Source organism: Rousettus aegyptiacus, unplaced genomic scaffold (genome assembly GCF_014176215.1).
Source record: "Rousettus aegyptiacus isolate mRouAeg1 unplaced genomic scaffold, mRouAeg1.p scaffold_m13_p_3, whole genome shotgun sequence".
Classification (NCBI taxonomy): domain Eukaryota; kingdom Metazoa; phylum Chordata; class Mammalia; order Chiroptera; family Pteropodidae; genus Rousettus; species Rousettus aegyptiacus.
This window is the reverse complement of record NW_023416306.1, coordinates 130742771-130763851: the sequence shown is the minus strand read 5'-3', so window position 1 is coordinate 130763851 and position 21081 is coordinate 130742771. Positions and strand designations below refer to the sequence as shown.

General features: G+C 40.2%; 1 protein-coding gene across 1 annotated transcript in view; it reads right to left on the bottom strand.

Annotated features, from left to right (window-relative positions):
* The window catches only part of TLN2 (talin 2), a 380704-nt gene that overhangs the window by 8428 nt on the left and 351195 nt on the right, over nucleotides 1-21081 (bottom strand). The window contains exons 53-54 of the mRNA XM_036239383.1: nucleotides 11831-11936; nucleotides 10828-10952 (exon numbers count right to left, since the gene is read on the bottom strand). Of these exons, the coding sequence (XP_036095276.1) occupies nucleotides 10828-10952; nucleotides 11831-11936 (231 nt within the window). The remainder of the gene's footprint in view (nucleotides 1-10827; nucleotides 10953-11830; nucleotides 11937-21081) is intronic.

Below are 21081 nucleotides of genomic sequence, written 5' to 3'. Positions count from 1 at the left end.
TGTTAATGCGTTTCTTATTAGAAAAGACAAAAAAAAATCCTATACTGTAGTTATCTATAGCCTTACACTTACAGTGAGAAAATTGAGGCTCAGGGAGGTGGAGAACTGGGCCCAAGGTCACGTGGCAGCATGAAGAACCTAAACCAGACTTAAAATTAAATCTGACACCATAATGATGTTTTTACTAGCCTGGGCCACTCCTTAGGGTATCAGTGAGGGATAACGTCTGGTCAGAGGCTCAAACCGGCCCACTCGTGGTCTCCTATGAGACATCAGAGAAGGATACATAAATATGATTTTCTCCAGTTCCCTATTCTATATGGCCACATCTTGAACTATGAGAGCTGTCAACCTTGTTTTCATTTTTTAAATCTATGTTATCAAAACAACATTTGGGTGCACATCTACCTAGTGGCTCTGAAGGGTGATAGCAGCATGTAAGACATTCTGAGACAGAGAAGCATTACAGCCTTTCTTATTTCTGACAGTCTTGCTCTGGGAGCATTCAGGACAGAAATGGATTCCGTTCCAGTGGAATCATTTTGGATTCCTCATTACTGGGTGAGAGTGGGGGAGCAGTAGTGGTAGAATATAAAATGTGTTTACTGAAATACAAAAACAACTCATTATTAAGAAACTCTGGCATAAAAAGGTACTGCTATACACAGGCTCCAAAGAGATGGCATTAGGCTCTGGTACATATATTCAATGACCTTGAGTTAAGACCTTTTTTGAAAATTCATTCTGCAAGAGAAAGTCAAGTATATAACAGATTAAGGCTCTATGGAAATCATAGAATTTTTGAGTCCAAAGGGAGCCCCTCCTCATTTTGCGGATGAGAAAATAGAGGCCCATGGTGTCTCCGCAAAGTCTTCTGGACCCACTCCCGTCTCAGGTGGCCTCAGATACATTATGTGTTCCGAGACTGAGTCCACTTTACAGGGTGGAGTGTCCCATTAGCAGATTTTTGATTTCCGAAATTTTAGAAGTTGCAAATATGAAATTTCCTTAAAATTAAGTTCTAACTTTAAGCATGGATAAATTTGATAGACTCATCTCACTACAATTTGAAAGGCCTCTCCCACGTTTTCCGCTGCCCTGGAGTTTTTTTTTTTTTTTTTAAACACATTCTTGAAATAGATCTTCAACTTGGAAATATTTTTGACACCCACTGATTTTTCTTACAATGGCAACTTCTGTAATGTCCTTTGATGGATTTTTGCTTTTCTTTCCATAAATCTCTATGTTTTAAAGTGGACATGGCAGAAAGTCTGATTTCTGGGAGATACTTGCTCTGATTAAAAAGTACTAGAGAGTTTCCCAAAAAAAGGCTTAATGAAGCTGGTTGGAACGGCAACAGGGGTGGAGGGTGAACGCTTAGATGCCACAGTTAGGCAGAGACCTGCCTTCTGTCTGCTGAATCTGTCTTTCTGTAGGCCAGGTTTACCTCACCCTACCTCTCCGGCTGAAAACAGACCTCAACACTTGATGTTTCCTCATAACATACAACTTCTAGCCTCAAAGAAAATAGGATCTCCCTAAGCCAAGACTCAGTGAAAAGCCATGCATCCCAGTCAGTGCTCCCCATTAGCTTCAGATCCCATCAGCATGGAGGATGGAACCTGGGAAAGAGGTGGTGAGGGCAGCAAGACAAGGGAGGAGGACACCGGCTACACCACATTGCAAAAAGAGAGAGGCATGGAATTGGCTTGGTCTTTGAAGGACTTTCCTAACTAAAAGGATCACAATTAAAATGCTGAATTTGCTAATAGAACAAAGCCCGTCATAGCTGAGAAATTGGGGAGAATAAGAACAGCAACGTGGAGCTGTCATTAAGGAGATCTGAAGAATCTGGAGACCCAAGGTGCTGCGGACTGGGAGGTGAGGCTCCTCTCACTGAGCCCTCATGCTCTTCCACTGCACCAGCAGGCTCAGCTGGTTGGTCTCTTAAGATCCTCTTTAGCTGAGATATTTTATTGACCTGACCAAAGGTTCCCAGATCTGTCCCTCTGGGTTATGGAAGACTGAGTGAAATCCTCACTCCCGAGTCTCCTTCCCCTCAACAGTTGGAGCCATTAAGATTGCTAAAATAATCTTTTGAAGGTTATAACTAATCCTATGCATGGAGCTATTTGTATTTCTTTACAACTGCTGGGATCAAGCAAGACAATGAACTAAGACAATGTTTTCATTAAGTGGGCTAAACCGATAACTCTTGCTCAGAATCACCTGAGGATCTGGTTAAAGGTGCAGATTGTGTTTCAGTGGGTCTGAGGTGGGGCCCAAGAATCTGTATTTCTAATGGAGGTGGTACAGGCTACTCTGTGGGAAATACTGGCCTGGGTTAAGGAAAACAGACACCAGTTAATTGAATCTTATAAGCCTGTGATCTCCTCCAGCACACGGACCATACGTATTTTATTCAACTTATGCCTCTAGAACACAAAATCAGGCAGAGAAGCCTATGTGATAAAGGTTTGTTGAATGAATGTATTCATTCAAAATGAGTCTCCCAAGTTCTAAAGTTCAGCCAGAGGATAATTTACATAGTTAGGGATGGAGAAATGCAAAGAGTAAACATTTACATCAACAGCCATCCATTCCTGGAGGATGAAGGCGGATATGTCTATACACAGGCTCCTGTCCCATTTAAGGCCATGGGTTGTTAATTGTACACTCTGCCTGCATCCCTCAACTGGCTTTCAGAGTTGGTGACATTTAATCATGCATATACAAACATAAAGTGGGATTTTACTAAGAGGCTCTCTTAATAAAATAGTTCTGGAAAAGAATAACTGATGTGCAAACTAAGAATCTACTTTGCTTAATGAAGGTGTTACCCACAGTCTCTGAGTGTAAACTCTATCTTCTTCTCCTTATTCTCTTTCCTGCTCCCCTCCCTTGAAAAGCCTATTGGCCAGGTCACCACGAGCTCTTAGCAACTGTCTATCCTGGACTGTCTAGCAGACTCCAGCTGATGATGGATTTCTCCTCTCTTTGGGTTTTTGGTAGCTTCAGGTAAGGTCTCAGCACCCTTTTGCTGATACTTTTCCTGTTCACTGATGTACTGCAGAATTCCCCATTTAAAACATTAGAGGTCTGGTGGGATCCCTTTTGGGAAAGACTGTGGGTTGGCTCTCTTGCTGCCTGCTCCCCATGCTTGGAGAGCAGCGTCTGAAAGCATTTTGTTCTGATAGGTCTAAAGTCTAAAGTTTTAGGAGCTCAAGATTCCATTGGGGTAGGAGAGAGGAAAGGAGAGTGGCCTGGGGACAGAAAACGGGAGACCTTTCTTCATTTTTATTTATTTTTAATTTATTTTTGTTTGTTTTGGGCCTTTTAGGTATTCTGAGAATATAATTTTTGCAACAATTCATCATGTTCTGTACCTACCTTGCCTCCTATCTGATAGACTTGTTAAAAGTAAATTATTAACATAACAGAGCATAACTGACTCATAAATGCTCAGTAGCTACTAGCAACGAATTTCGTTATTACTTCTATTATTATGTATATAGTTTTATGGTTTTAAAAATTGTTTTCCAGACTTTGGGCTAAAGTACTCTGTTTTCTCTCTTGGAATGCTGCTTTCCACATATAATTCTAATAAAAGTTCTAGCTGTCATCTCTAATTACAACCTAAAATAATTACAAATAAACACAAATCAAAGATAAATGAAGTGTCAAGTGACACATGATACAGATCAGCACTGCCTCCAGCTTCTCCCCCAACACCTAGCCAGGAAGTAGACAACTCAGGTTTTAGTCACTGCTCTGTAGTTTCTGAATATCCACCAATCGGTTTTGTTTGTAACTTGAAGAGCTAACTCCTTTAGCTTAGACATGTTAGGGTTCCAAGTTAACCCCTTTTTAGAAGGTGTTGACTAAAATAAGCAGGGACTATTTTTTCTCTCTCTCGGCCTCCTCCCTTGAGGACCTCTGCCTCTTTCCTGCATCTTTACCAACCTCCTCCAGGCCTGTCCTTCTGACAGGTCCCTGTGTACGTGCCAAGTGAAGGAAGAGCATTCCCATCCTTGGTCCTTTTTCTTGATCTTTTCTTCGTGAATTACATCCCTTCAACCCTGCAGCTCCATCTCCCAATGAACTCGAGGTGAAGGAGCTGAAGTTACCCATAGGACATGGCCAAAGCGTCACGGCTCTGATCTCTGCCTCCCTTCCTGAAAATCTCCTGGGAGGACTGCCTTGCTGGGAGCTAATAAACACAACAGTGGCTTTTCTTAAGATTAGCTACAAAACCAGATTACAACTTATGGTACAGTCTTCCCAGTTAGGGATCATGCTTTGCTCTGGGTTACTAAAAGTCTTGCAGAATGCTTTCTATTAAAAACAAGGTCATATCATATCAGAAACTTAAAAAAATTATTTGGGTATATTGTTTTTAAAAAGTGTGAACATTTTGCATGTAATTTAAATGTCCTTGAAGGGTAAAAAGATAGCCAACACCAAGTAGTCTCACAACACGAGTGAAGCATTTTTCTGCAAGTTGAAAGCTGAGTGGAACAGGCAGCCACATTTCTTTTTTTCTTTTTCTTTTTTTTTGCAGTGAGTTTGGCTGTGAGACCTCAGACTGTACCCAAAGGTCTGGCTATTTAAGAGCCAGACCAGTTTCTCTTTTGGAGGACCCATGGATGGGCTGCCTTTAGGACCACCACCCCAAGTAGCTGTAATAAAAGGGAAACCTTCTAGAACAACTGGAGCCCAGACCTGGACAGTGGGCCTGGTCCCTCCCTGTCCCCTCAGGCTGGCCTGGTCTCAGGAAAAGTGCCAGGGAAACTATAAACAAAGCAGGTGACAGACAGAAGGCATAGACAAATGCTTATGTCTGCAACACTGTAGGAATATTTATTCCACCTTCTGCATCCAGATGTAGAATAAATCAAATGCATGTCCATGCGACTCCCATTGGAAAGGCCTGCATCAGTAGCATCTTGGAGGTGGTTTTCCCATAGTATCCATTGCTTTCTTACTTTTTTTTTTAATTAAAAGTCATGCCACTAAAAAGATTTTGTGATTGCTATTTCTGTTGAAAATTCTTAAAGATTTTGTCATGCTTCTCTCTCTCTCTCTCTCAAAAAAAAAGGCACTTAAATGTCATGTAGATAGCATGGACAAAGAAAAGGTAACAGATTTCCTACAAAGATTTAATCAGATACATTTGTCATATCATAAGCCACTTTGACATGAATTCTCTATGTGTCCTGGGAGGATCTCATAAGGACCTACTGGTTCTACTGGTGGGGAGTCACCTGGGAACATGTGCCAAGTTCCCCACATACTTTTGCTTTTCACACCCTATACATCTTCGGGCCTGGAATAAACTAATAGTGGCAGATAAGCTCAGAGCCCACAATTTAGCATTTGGAAAATATCATATCTGCTCCTTTTCCTCCTTTCTGAGTACCTGGTCGCCTTTTCCCACTCACCCAATTAATCAGTATAGTGTGCTTGTCAACAACAAAATTACTGAAAGAAACAAGAAAAATTACCAAAAAGAAATCATCACAGCAATTTTAATGAACGAGCTTCACCTTAAGGTCATCTTAAAACTGTGTTTTTCCTTCTTCCCTGAACATTTGTCATTTCAGTCAAATACATTAACTGAACTCAAAACCCAAAACGATGTTCTCTAGCTGCACAAAGAGGACACTGAGTTTTAGCAGGATCTTGTAAACTGTCTGAAAGAGCTCCTGCTGATACACATGCATGGATCACCTCTCAGTGGAAACGGCTTCCAGGGGCAGGTCCCACTTTTTAACTCTGGAAGCCAGGACTTCAACACTGCACTTCCCTCCTCTGAGCCATCACTTCTCTGCTGTTGCTGTGGCCTGTCTCTATGCATCCACCACAAGCAATCTGGAGATGGCTCCTCAACATAACCAAAAGAAGCCTCCCTGAGCCACCTGTTCAGTCCATTGGTTCACCCCCTGTGAGGGGTACTGCACATATATACACCCAGGTGCTCTTTAAAAACACACTTCTTTTCCCCTCTAAAAAGCTAAGATATTAGCACAACAGTTCTTTTTCCAGAAAGCGGTGCTCACAGTCTTCTGTTGAAAGAGATCAGAATGAACTCACACATACTTTACAGGCTCTTCTATGAGGAAGAGGTCAAAGGCAACCAAAGAAGGCAGTTATGTGCCAGAAAAAAATATTTCATAATCCCGAACTTCCTGTTGCACCCAATTAGGCTATGGATTTACTTTCTGATTGTCGGCTTAGTCTAAATATTATCAGCCTCTACTGACAAGTTAATCTATAACAGGAAATTCAACAGACAGAGTATAGTCCATACTACATTATCTTTATTTGATATAGTTAGTCCCAAGCAAGGTTTACACAAAGCCTGGTGACTCATCATCCATATGGTTGGAATGACCAATTTGGTTTACACATTTTGTTACTATGGGTGGAAAGGACAGTTACAGATAATTGATTTGTGCTTGAATTTTTGCTGAAGACTTCATGATAAAAATTACTAATTTCTAAATTAAAGATCAAGATAAAAATGAACTAAAATTAAATATAAACCTATATGTGCTTGAAGGTTATAATCCTGACCTTTACTTCATGTTACAAACATGGGATCGGAACCTTCCATTTTTCCCAATGAGCATATTCTTTAAGAAATCATCACTGCACCAAACTTAACTGTACATAATATCTTAAGCTCTTAGGAAACATCAATAATTTTGATTTGCTTCTGTAATTAACAAAATAATCTAGCAATACTGATACAGGTCTCAAATGCTACAAGAAGAAATCGAACATAACAATGAAATGCAATGAGCACTCCGTCTTCTAAATCTACTTGTGATTTCAACATAGTCTTTCCTGTTGCCTTAGAAACTGTATTAGGAACCCCCGGAGACAGGGCAAGACACTGTAGGAATATGTTTGATATATAGTTGGATTAAATAACAACCTAATATATCAAACATATCACACAGAGGCCTGCAGAAAAGGCATCCAGGTCTGACTGAGCTCGAGAATAGGCACAATACTGCAAGCTACAGCTGCAGGGGGCGGCCATCACTGCACCTTCGTTACCTGTCTGTGGAGCAGAGTCTGTCTGCAAGTGTGGAATCGGCGCCGTTAGTGATATCTATCATAGGCACATGCATCAGAGCTCGCCGACATTCTCATTTTGCCTTTATGCCATTTTCCCAAGCAAATGGTGGATTCAACAGTGCAAACGTGTTCGTTATTCATGTCTGGGAGATTCCAGGCAAAAAGGGGTGCTTACATTTTAAGGGCCTGAGGTGGAATTAAACCAGGAATCATCTTTATAAACCACAGACCATTCTACTTTTAAAACAGGCAACCTGAGAATGCAGTGAGCAAAACGATTTAAATAAAAACATCACCCGTCCCCAACACTAACCCTCAAAGCAGGGTAAATGCTGCTCAGTTACAGAAGGAAAAGCACATTCACTCTCTACTGAGGGCCTGTGTGCTGTGTGCAGTCATAGGAACAGCGACGCCAATTCCTGTAGGGACACAATTGCTTATTCACGGTATCCTGAGGGGGGAGATATATATATTTAGTTTAAGTGCTGGGAGAAGATGGAGAGAAGCAATTAACCTCAAAAGACTGGTTGACTTTGGTGTCAGAATGGGGTTTGTTTATTTATTTATTTATTTATTTATTTATTTATTTATTTATTTTCCCCTGGGGAGATAAAGTACTTCGTAAAGACAAGAAAGATGTTTTATCTCATGCTGATATTACCAGAAGGCAGATGGCAGTCCCTGACAGGCACAAAAGTTATGGTTTTGGTTGATGGTTTCTTCAAAATAGTTTTCTAGATAATGTAATCCAGGTGGTGGAAGCCTCTGGTCATTGGGCAGAGAGAGACTTCAGATCATTCTAAAGAACTCTAGAAGTACCAAGTACTCTTCCTAATATGAAGATGGGAGAGATCTAAAGTAGGTAGCCCCAAGAATGAGAGTCAAACTAACAGTTTGATTAACTATGACTTAACCAAAGGATTCTTCAGCTTTTCATAAAAACCTGCACTGTAAACACAAAAACTAGATGATTCTAGAGTAGTGTAGGAAGTACCCACTGGTCCACTTCCACAGTCATCACTAATTTAAGTGCTGTTATTTTTAAAGCATAGACCCTCCCATCACCCCAATTCTACCATCATTCTTGTACATTGCCTACCTGTCTCCTTTATATGCAGGTCTTTTTTTTTTTATATAGAGTTGTAAGCATAATGTATATAATTCTGTATCCATCTTAAATTTTATATTATGCCATGAGCATCTTCTATATTACACAGTTTTATCAACCATTATGTTTAATAACTGTGTACTTTTCCTTCAAGGAGATACTCAGGTCATATCCAACTTCTCAGTGTTACAAACAGGCTGAAAGGAACAACTCTCTTGTATACACAGAACTTTCTTCCTTTCTGGATTTCCGCCTCAGAAGATTCTCAGAGGTGGGATTAATAGTCAAAGGATATAGGCAAACTAATAACCTTCCCTGTGGGAATGCATCACCCTCTCAAACACTGGGTAGGCCGAGAGGGCTGGTACAGATTAGAACTGCCACCCAGCATCCATACACACTGCTCTCGGCTCAGTCATGGCCATCTAATGCTGGCCAGACAGTCTGCCTCTGCTTCTGCATTGGTAGAGCAGGGTGGTATGGGGACTTGTTGCAAAGATCAGATGAGTGAATCCACATAAAGCACCAAGAAGACTGCCTGGCACATGCTTGGTGCCCAATGAATGTAAGCTTTTAGATTTTCTTCTTTTTTTTTTTCTTTCCTTTTGTTAAGGCCATCAGCTCAACGGTCTATTAAATAATTTTTATTCCAGGCATTCCCAGGAGGTAGTAGATAAAAGTCCCAGAAGCCTACTTTTGGTGATGGTGATACAGTTTCTGCTTACTAAGTCTCACTGTATGTCAGGAATTGTATCCTTAAGTGATCTCATTTGTTATAATAACAATCCTATGGGGTTAACCTATAATAACTTTGGTTTTCAGATTAAGAATCATGAGGTAAATAAATGGCCTGTAGAGAGAAACTCAGATTCAGAGAAAAAACTCAGAAAGACCTGGCAAAAGGACAAAGGGAGTAGGGTTGGAACAGGAGCTCTTAGAATATGGTGATGTGTTAATGGCAAATTAGCACAAGGCTAGTTCTCAAGGAGATTGGGTGTCAACTGACATGACTTCAGCTTTAGCAGACAGAAAAGCTTTCCCCCGAGAGGTCGCTTGTGATAAATCACGTCAGGGAAAGGAAACACAAATTAAGCGTGAAGCCTCTAAATCTTGGCCAATGGTTGCTGCTTGCTCCCTAAGTCTTTTGACTTACAAAAGAGAAACAAAGACATAACCAGAAAATGGAGCTGCCCCTATACCCACATTTAGTTCTTAAGTTTAAGAAAAACTCAATCTCAGACGACCCAAGCAAGATACTCAGGTTAGAGGCCAGTAAAGAGAACACAGATAAACCCAAACATCAGATGCCAAAATTCTTAAATTACACTTTGGTGAGAAATTTTGAAAAATGCCTTTACCAAGTCTAGAGCCACTATTAAGAGGTTGGTTCTAAGAATCCCATGGTTTTAAGAATGTTCCCGCGCTTAATAGATTCACTATACGCATATGTCTATTTTACACACAACATTGGCCCATGCACTACTTTTGAGCAGCTTGGTATATCCAGTGCTTAGATGACATCCTTCAGTCTTAGAAAAAAGGTAGAATTTTAGGCATACCTAATCTGGGGGATCTAACTCCTTCTGAGCAGAAAAGTCAGATTTTACTTCCTAAAATCTGGGATCTTTGGAAGGGAGGTACGGTTACAGGTGTCAGGAGAGATTTGCTTGAATAGAAAGAAAAAGAGGCCGCCTCCGATTTTACTTTCTTCCATTGAAGACAGCCATGGGGGGCAGAGTGGGAGGTTACAGCTTCTTAACAGGGTTGGGCTTTGACCCTGGACAACACTAGCTCACCAACCTTTTTACTTAGTACTTGTCCTCCCTACTGCCAAAACTTAAATTATCTCTTTCCTTTAAAGAGCTGTTTCTCTCAACATATACTCACGATCTTAAATTCTAAACATTTATCTAGATCGTGGTCCCCAACCCCCAGGCCGTGGACCAGTCCTGGTCTGTGGCCTGGTAGGAACAAGGCCGCACCGCAGGAGGCAAGTGAGCAAAGCTTCATCTGTATTTGCAGCTGCCCCACAGTGCTAGCATCACCGCCTCAGCTCCATCTCAGTTCCTCAGGCATTAGATTCTCATAGGAGCACCGGTCCCTGGTGCTAAAAAGGTTGGGGACTGCTGATCTAGATGACAAACACAGATTGAGAAAACACACCATCCAACCACAGTTTCCAGTACATACTGAAAAAGTTGGTTATTGGGTGCACTTTTGAGATTCATACTGCTCTCTTTTAGAAAAAGAGACTCAGCATTGCTTTTTCTCGGTAAAAACCATTATGGAAACCAGAAAACTGGAAGATGACGATATCACATTCAGTAATAGGGATATTCTTTAGGACATATCCAATACCTGCTTTATGTATAATGGAACTAAATGAAGATTGTAAATGCCTGGATTCTTCTTCTGGATACCCAAAGGTATTTTTCCGGGTAGTTAACCTGAAAGATCCACCCACTGGGTTTTTTCCATACCCTGTACTAAGGTGCTGGGCAGGTAGAGCAGGTTTGCAGCTATGCTAATCTAACCACTGGGAAAGAGATAAGCTCCCTGCAGCACACCTAGCTCCACATCACAGCCAACCACCAGAAGACCTATTGACATCAGACAAGCAGCCAGACACTCACTTTTGGTTTTGCTCTTGGCTTCAGTTGCTCTAACTTCTTAGCAGCAGCCTCAATGGATGCTGCAGCCCCCAGTAATTCTGTTTCTGCAATGACGGTTGGGTCTTCTGGATCCACCCACTCTGTTCCTAAAAGCAGTCCAAAGAGGGTCATTCTTGGTAGGTACAAACCTCAGGGCACTGGCTTAATTATAAACAATATCTAGATCGCATGCAGAGAAGCTCCATGAGCCTACTAGCTGCATCATCCTGAGAGATCATCTTTCTGGCTCTTACAGAGATCAACTAGGTGCAGGGGGCCATGTCTGATCTTGGTTTTCTAAATCAGTTGTGTGTACAGCCCTACCCACAGGCACAGTCATCAATGATCGTTTCAGAAAGCAAGATCTTATGGACAGAGGCCAGCTTGAACATTACTCTGACTTCTAACTTAGGGCCCATTACTGTAAGCATGTACTCTCAGGAGACTCAAACTATGCTGGGCACACAGATTTACCATGCTCTTCTCCTGGGACCTCTTGAGGAATAGCCGCTCACCTCAGTTCAAACAAAGGGAAATGGAAATGGATTAGAAAATCTTTCCCTGGTGAGTCGATGGCTTCTGTGGAACCATGAGGGAGTGTGCCTACAATGTACCCAGATAGCACCATTTTCGAAACATGAAGGGTACTATCTGAATGAGAATAACTATTCTGATGAATGAACACACAGATAAATATAAACAATGAGACCCTTAAAAGAGAAGTGAGCAGTTCTAGATGGATTATGCCATTTAAGTAGAAGTCCTTAATGTAAACCCTAGAGAAAAGCCTTGCTTCGGGAGGATATTACTTTTTAAAACTAACTCTATTCTCATTTGTTTTAACACAACGTGTCTCGCTGTATTCCTCCCGACTGCATATGCCAAGAAAGGGCCTGTTAGCTGAGCATTTTCTCTGCTCAGTTTGCTGTACTAGCACTGCCTCTGAGTGGTGCCCCACAAGAGAACACGAGAGAATCCAACCCACCTTTCATGGCTTCCGCTGCCTGGATGAGCTCAGTCACAGCACCGGCGACTCGCTTGGAGAGAGTAGCCAGCTGGTGTTTGAGTTCCGGGGTTGGTTTCTGGAGAATCTAAGGTTGAAGAACAAGACAAATGCATAAGGAAGATGGCAACCATTTTGATAGGAAACACATACTTACTGGTGGACACAGAGTTGGACATCCTGGTTTTAAGTTGCAACTCTGTCACCAAGGAACTTCAGAAAATTGGGGAAAACATGTAAGACTCATTGGTTTTCAGTTTACTCATGTGAGAAATGAAAAGCTGGGAACCATGGGTTTCTCTAAGGTTCTTTCTGACATACTTCCCTAAGATCATATGGGACACAAAATCCTTATCTGTCCTTTATTTGTACCTTCATTGACCTTTATTTGTACTTTTAGTTGTACATAAAACAAATATACATACACAAAAATTACCCAGTTACCCAAGAACACTCTGAGTGAACATGAAGGCCTAAGACTAAGGGTCAGCTAGTGCTTGTGACAAAACAAATGTGGGACTACGAAAAAAAAAGTATGATTCAGGTGGGGTCTTAGAGACAAAATCCCCAAGATTTTGCTATCTGGGTACAAAAACACCTTAAGAGTGTGTGTGTGTGTGTGTGTGTGTGTGTGTGTGTGTGTGTGTGTTTATGGTGTTAAAAAACGATATTGGAACTCCAACCGCCAATCCAATGTAAAGGACGCCCTGGTTGATTTCTTCTCAAATTCATTAAAGAATGGAACTAAGAAATGTAATGAGATGTCTTCACCATGCTTCACCATGGATCTGCATTCTGACTTACACCATCTTGTTCCTTCCTAATTTCAAAATTCCCTTTCCAACATTCTTTTCTGCATCTCTTCTCCATGATTCCCAGTGGTAACCGTCAGATTAAGAAACGTTAGGACATTCTTAGGGAAAGCACAACTGCTGTCTCTCTGGACAATTTTGGAGCCTCTGAGCAAGGGATGAGGCCTATGTTCAAACCTGGCTTTGCCTGATACTGGCTTGTGACATTGCATAGATTACTGAACTTCTCAGATCCTCTTTTTTCAGCTGTAAACTGGGGTAATGCCTACCCCTCAGGGCTGCCATAAAGATCAAGTGAATTAACACATGGGAAGTATCTTGCACAATGCCTGGAACACAGTAGGTGTTCACTGAATGTTAATTCCTTCTTGGTGTCCTGTCCTCTATTTTACCTAGTCAGGTATTATATTCATTTTCAGAAGTCTGGAAAAAATGGTGTATGGACCCCAGCTTAACTCCTTCATATCATAATTATAAGAGAAGCTTGGTAAAAAATCTGGAGCTGGAGGAATTAATGCAGTTACACTTTGACCCGCCCCAGATATACCAAACTGGTTAGTCAAAAATTTTTGAGCATTGCTTCACATGTATTTAACCTCATCCTCCTTCCTCTTATAATCTTTACAATTTTATTTTTGTTATTGTACTGTGATTTCAGTTACTCTATTACCCTCATTCTCTTACCCTAGGACTGAAAAATATCACCATGCAAATATTAAGAACTCAGCACAGGCCTGCAAAGCAGCGAATGAATGAATGAATGAAAAACAGGCCAATACACTATGAGAACAATTCCCAATATGGTGGCTTCCTAGACTAGCTCCAAAACAACACTAGAACCATGGAGAGGTGGAAGGAAGGGATTAAGTACCTTTTATTTCCTAACACATGTGGTAGGCAGACAATTTAATTACATGTAGATTTTAGAGTCGACGTTAACTATGTTACCCTGGTCCACTTACTTATCTTCACTCTAAGCCTTACTTATTAAATGATCACAACATTCCTTTAATTATAAAGTTGTAGTAAGATTGCATAAATATGTAATTTAATATAATATATAATTCCATCAGGGCTATCGATAGAATTGATCTGGTGTATAGTCTGGGCATCAGTATTTGTAATAGTTCTACAGCTGACTCTCGTATGCAGCCAAAGTTGTGAGCTACTGCTCTAGACTCAAATGGTGGCATTTGACACCATTTAATTGTAAAAGGCTTACACAGTACATGCTGTAAGGTCACCAGGTGAATAATGGTTATGGCTCAGGGTCTGAATAGCTAAGCAGTCCACAAGCATTGTTAAATGGTGTCTCTATAGTGGCTAACATAACATGAACAACAAAGAGTTAAAGGTATACTGGGGAGACTCATAGTAAATGGTGAGACTGAATGTTCTCCCACCAAGATCAAGGATAAGGTAAGGATATGTGTCCTCACACTTCAATCAATATTGTACTAGATTTCCTAGCAAGTGAAATGAGGCAAGAAGAAGAAATGGTACCCAGATGGAAAGGAAGAAGAGCATTTGTATTTGTTCACAAACTACTTGAACGCCTATGTAGAAAATTCAAAGGAATCTTTTTCGAAAAAACTTACAGAACTAATAGACAAGGTCACAGGAAATAAGGTCAATTTACAAACATTAACTATGTTTTTGTATACTAACAAGAAAAACTTGGAAATTAAAATTAAAAAAAGATACCATTTATAATAGCAATAATAGTTATGAGATACGATGTTAAGTTTAACAGATGTGCAAGATTTGAATGCTAAAAACTACATAAATTATTGAAAATGTTAAAGAAGATCTAAATAAATAGCAAGATACACCATGCTCACGGATCAGAAGACTCAGTATGGTCAAAGTGTTAATTATTCCCAGATTTCCCCATAATCCAAATCCAAATCCCAACAGGCTTTCTCCTCCTAGAAACTGAGAAGATTCTAAAATGTATATGAAATGTCAAAGACTTAGAATAGCCAAAACCAGTTTGAAAAAGAACAAAGTTGGAAGCCTTAAATCAGGAGTCCCTACCCCCCTGGGCTGTGGGTAGTTACCAATCTCTGGCCTATTAGGAACCGGGCCACACAGGAGGTGAGTGGCGGGTCAGCCAGTGAAGCTTCATCTATATTTGTAGCTGCTCCTCAGTGCTAGCATCACTGCCTCAGCTCCACCTCAGATCATCAGGCATTAGATTCTCATAGAAACACCTGCCTCTGGTGCCAAAAATGGTTGGGGGCTGCTGTCTTAAATTACCTGATTTCAAGACCCATTATAGAGATGTGGTAGGAATCAAGACAATATAACAAACCTTACCATTGTTCATCGTATTTTCCCTAGTAATCTCCCATAACTGACATCCTCCATATCCCTTCATCCTCTAACCTTTCTTTTCTTCAGCTGAAGATGGTATTTAAGCTGGTAGCTTAGGCCACCTTCGAGAGTTACTAATTTTTCTTGAGTCCCGCCCATGTAGCCATGAGGTACATGTATTAGTAAACTTGTTATTCTCTTGTTAATCATTTATTATAGGGTGTCCCAGGCAAGAACTGAGAAAAGTAGAGGGAAAATTATTTTTCCTCCCCTGTATTGAGATATAATCCTTAAGAATAATTTGATGACCTTTGCAAACAGAAACATACAGTTCATTCTAAATGTTTTATATTTGAGAACATTTATTTATTTTTATTTTTATATTTATGCAAAATCTAGCTGCACATTACTTTCCTCTTTGTTTTCTCAACTCTCTGTCATGTAATTCTTTTTTCCTTTTTATAATACATATTTGTCTTCAAGACATTGTTATGAAACTGAAAGAAAAAACACACCACGAAACTATTTGCAGTAAATACATCTGACAAAGAATTCATATCTAGAAAATATAAAGAACTATTAATAGTTCAATAATAAGAAGACAACCCAATAAAAAATGGATACAAGATCTGAATAGATACTTCATCAAAAAAATATATGGAAGGCAACCAGGTACATAAAAAGATACTAAACAATATAAATTAAAACCACAATGAGATACCATAACATACTCATTAGAATGCCTACATTAAAAAGACTGAGCATTCCAAGTGTTGCCAAGGATGTGTAGCAAACTCTCATACACTGCTGGTGGAAAGGTAAAATAGCAGAACCACTTTAAAAGGGTTTGGTAATTTCCTAAAAAGTTAAAAAATTTTCTACCCTATGATATAAATATTCCAGTTCAGGGTATTTGTCCAATGGAAATGAATATATACAAGCACAAAGACTTATATATTGTTAAGAAAAAGAAACAACTGGCCCAAGGTGGAGTTGCTTGCTCCCAGGACGGAAAATCAAGACTTACTTGCAGCTTCAGCTCCTCCCAGGAATATGACCTTAAACTAATAAAGCTGCAATCTCCTGATAAGATCTCTGATGCTTTTCCTGAAAGAAAGGTGCCCTAAAATACTCTTTTCTTTTGCTAATAACTTTCTGGTCCTGCCTAGTTTGTGCCTATAAAAACCTTCCATTCTGTACAACTTTTCTCGGAGCTCCCTTCTCTTTGTTAAATGGGATGCTACCTGATTCATGAATTGTTCAAAAAAGCCAATTAGATCTTCACATTTACTCAGTTGAATTTTTGTAATAATCAAGACCTAGAAACAATCCAAAAGCCAATCAACAGATGAATAAGCAGGTTATATAGCATAGCCATATAATGGAATACTACTTAGAAATGAAAGGTGGCAAATTATTGATACACACAACATGGACAGAATGGAAAATACCGATGCTGAGTGAAAGAAGACAAAAAGGAGCACATGCTATATATGATTCCATTTACATAAAAATCTAGAAAACACAAACAAATCAATAATAATAAAAGGTAGATTAGTACCTGGAAATTTTGAGGAACAATGGATATATTAATTATTTTGATTGTGGTGATGCTTTCACAGATGTATTCATATGTCAATACTCAAACTGTACACTTTAAATGTGTTTCTTGCATATTAGTTACAACGAAAGCTGGAAAAGTAAAGTTAAGAATCTGGTGGGGAAGACATATCATCAAAGTGAAGTGATGGAAGACGTCTGTCTTTAAAAGAGTCTAGACAGAAAGAGAACCATGCTGTAAACGCTGATTTCCCAAGAAAAGGAATAATCCAATGATGAAGTACCCTGTTTAGATAAGGCAGAAGAAAGGCGTTCTATTTTTATTCTATTAAGTCAATATGATTTCTAACAGCAGGCAACGGACAGAATCAAGTTAAAGTTCTGCTAGTGGAAGCAAGAACAATTTTAGCCCTGTCAAAGATCTCATATTGGGGTCCTGTAGCAATACTGAACTGTAACAGCTACAGGGGCAAAGTGGCTGCCTCTTGCCTTGTAATACAAAACTATGATGAAACAGCAAATGCAGGAAGCTGAACCTGGCCAAAACGTCCGTGTCTAAAGCTTCATAAAGCAGCACCCTGAGCAGCAAGGAGATAACTGCTCAAATTTGATCTCATTATTTGTTGATTACTAACTAGATTCTCCTTGACATAGAAGTGGAAAAATTCCAACAAACGTCTCTTAATTTAATGGAAGTACATGGAAAATCTGTGGCTATCTTTGAAGCTGATGCTGGAACAATAAAAATAAAAAGTGCAGAACCCATGAAGATTCGGATAGACAGGATCAACCTCTTTCTAAACTACCACCTCATACTTTAAAGCCTGAGGCCATACAAGACCTTACACCCATAGTAGAGATCTAATTGCCAGGGGCTAATTATTACCTGTACCAGTCTCTCCAACACACTGATAATATAATAGAGGTGGATGGCAATTTGTCCAGGATGTGAGAGCTATTGAAAACTGTTAATAAGAGTTATTTCTTGTTTCCCAGTTGTTCCAAACCTGAACACTGTGTCACAATTCCACCGGACTCAGAATGGTTCACCATTGTAGACCTTTGTTCAGCGCTTTTCAGCACTCCTGTAGACATCAACAGCCAATATTGATTTGCCTTTACATGGAAAAGTGACATTATACCTGGACAGTCATGCCTCAAGGGTTCAGAGGCCCCTCCTTATTTCTCCCAAGTGTTTCACCAAGGTTTTGACATCCTGTAGTTTCCTGGGAAACTGACACTTTTACAATACGTAGATGACCTCTTGCCAGTGCTCAGCTATCAAAGAGATGTCCAGAAAAGATTCTGTTTATTTGCTACAAATCTTAGCAGAAAAGGGACGCAATGTCTCTAAGGAAAAATTACAATGATCTTTAGACACTGTTCATTACCTAGGTCATGACTGAAGCCTAGAAGGAATTTACCTGTCTTCAAAAGGAATTAAGCTAAGCCAGGAATTTCCTATATCCACAACTAAGCAACAGCTTTCTACTCATGACTAGTTACTGTAGACTATGGGTTCCTAATTTTTCTCTATTACATCCCCACTCTATGAACTTACTAAAGTTTCAGTCCCTGAACCCCCTTTTTAGGAAGATAAACATGAGTAGGCTTATATAAGACTGAACCAAGCACTGCAAAAACTGCCTGCCCTAGGGCTACCTATCTAAAACCTTTTACTTTATTTGTGCATGAAGGGAATAATCAAGCCCTGGGAATGCTTACCTGAGAACACAGTAATAACCAAAGGCCTTCTGTCTATTACAGCACAGACCACTTGATTCAGGTGCTCCGCCTATCTCAGCTGTCTTAAGGCTATGCCAGCAGAGGCAAAGTTAGTGGAAGCAGAGTTAATCTGGGAAATGAGATCTGGGAAATGATGTATATTGGCAAACAACACATGCTGCCCAAAGTCATCTTAATTCTGAACTGACTCAACATTTCTCTGCAAGCAAACTACCTTCCTTTGAGATCCTTCTGCTTTCACCACCTCATCCACATTTTAAACACTGTAACGCCCTTAACCCTGCTACGTTACTACGTCTAACTGACAAAGCGAGCACCATGTCTGTAAGATAAGAACATCCCCTTTTGTGACACTGCATCCTGATTTATGAGGTCCACCTTTAACTAATCCTGATCTAATCTTGTTTTTGTTGATGGGTCATAATTGTAGAAATTTAAAAGGGGATTGTTAAGCTGGTTATCTTATTACAACCCAATATGACTTACTCAAAAGGGAACCTTACATAAGTGAAATTAGCCCAATGAGCGTAGCTCTATGCCCTTTCCCAAGAATGCCAGTTATCAGAAGCTCATGCTGCAAATATTTATACTGATAGCTGGTATACCTTTGGGGTTGTCATGGAAATAAAGAGGTGTTCTTATGTCCTCTGGGAGCCCAATAAAAGATGGGCAACAACCAACCTTTTTTACTGGTCGTCTTTTACCTCCTCGAATTGCTATCATCAAATTTGAAGTCCAGCTCAAAGGACTGAATTACGAGTACTAGGGAAATGCCTGGCTGACTTTCATGCAAAGGCAGCAGCGGCAGAATCTGTAAAGATTGTGGCTCATGTGGATGAAATATATGATATTTCTGAAAAAAAAAAAAAAACAACAACCTCTTATTGCTTAACTTTTGCCATCCTGATATCTTTAACACGGCAAAAGTCCACTCCTGAATCAGAGAAATTAAGATGGGTAAACACTGGCTATAAATTAAACAAATGGTCAAGTCTATGAGAAACCCAAGATGGCCGCTTGGTTCTTTCATGCTTCTTTCATGCTCCCTGGCAAACCCTATTTTTCGGTTTTTGCATTTCTTCACCCACTATGGGGCATTTAAGATGACTCAAATTCTGAATAAACGCTAGTAGGAAGACTTACATAAAATTGCAAAAACAGCCTACCAGGAATGTCTGACCTGCCAGGTTCCTAATCCTGGAAAAACTATTTTTGTCCCCAGAGGCCTCAGAGTTCCCTCTAGACCATTTGAACAACTTCAACTGGACTTCATTCAACTTAGTATGAGTAAGCAATATATTCTTGTTATTTTCTGTATGTTTCCTGGATGGGTTGAAGCCTCCCCCTGCCCTCCCTGTGTCAAAGAACTGTTAGAAAATGTGTTTCCCACTTGGGGTATACCTTCCACAACCTCCAGTGATCCAGGCACCCATTTCACTGGGAAAATTATGTGAACCTTGATGAAAATCTTACAAACTTCTTGGAATTATCACTGTCCCTATCACTGCATCATCAGGCAAGGTCAAAAGGATTAATGGAATCCTCAAACTTAAACACTTTAAATTTGCTGAACCCCTCTGGGAAACATAAGGTAACTCCACACGAGACTGTCATGGGTAGACCAATGTCCACCCGGTATACAAGCTGCTGATCCCTTGTTGTCTCATTTTAGTATGACCATCTATTGTAGGTCTTTAATATCTTATGTTCAAGCTTATCACCAACAGGTTAAAGACACTTCCCTGGATCCCAATTCAAAAAATCCTGTTTGGAGCCTTGTGACTGGATATTCTGAAAGTGTCGTCATCAAAGGAAGGCAGCCCCTGAGCCAATTGAAGGGGATCTTACCAAGTACTCCTCACCACTGACACTGCTGCAAAACTAGAAGGTATTGAGCCTTGGATACATATCTCACAGTCAAAGAAGGTTCCGCCTGACATCTGGTCCTGTACGGGCACTAGAGACCTATGAATCAAACTGATGAGGAAGAGAAGTAGCTGATATAAACACAGACTTCTTGTACCTAATACACCAGATCAAGACTTCATACGTTAAATATGAAATCCTTTCTTCTTTTCTCTTTCCTTGGCAAACCCCATTTTCAGTTTTGCCATCATCCATATCTTCCAGGCCATTGCTAAAGGGGGTAACCATTCAGACTTGGTATTTGTCATCAGAAACTCTGATCTTTCCGTTGACAGTGCCTAAGGCCTTAGTGAAAGTGGTTTATGCCCCACGGGATTTTTGTCTGTGGGGGTTATCATTCTCCTAGATTGCTGGTGCATAATGAGGCAATACCTCTTAGGTTATCTGCCGGTGTTCCTAACTGTCCATCAACAGAGACACTTCATTGGTCAATTTCCCCAAACTTACATTGTCTAAAAGACCTACCAGAAGATTTTTCATGACTCAGGATTTACTTCCTTTGGCAGGTCCCTACTTCCTCAGTTAGAAATAAATATAAATAAGGCTCTGATCAGGAATCTCTCCTAAGCTCTAGAAAATACTGCAGAATCCACCGTTAAAGTAATAGCTGCCCAACAAAAATCCTTAGATTGTCTGTCCAAGGTAGTTCTTGACATTAGGCTAACCCTTGATTATCTTTTCGATGAGCAAGGAGGTGTCTGTGCTATGGCCAACACCACCAGCTGCACCTGGATTAACACTGCAGGAAGCTGAAACTCAAGTTACATAAGATCACTGAACAAGCCACTTGGCTTAAAAAGATGAATCCCTCAACAGTCTTTGACTTGATTTTAATGGGTTTGGTTCTTGGGGACCATGGCTCCAAAGAGCACT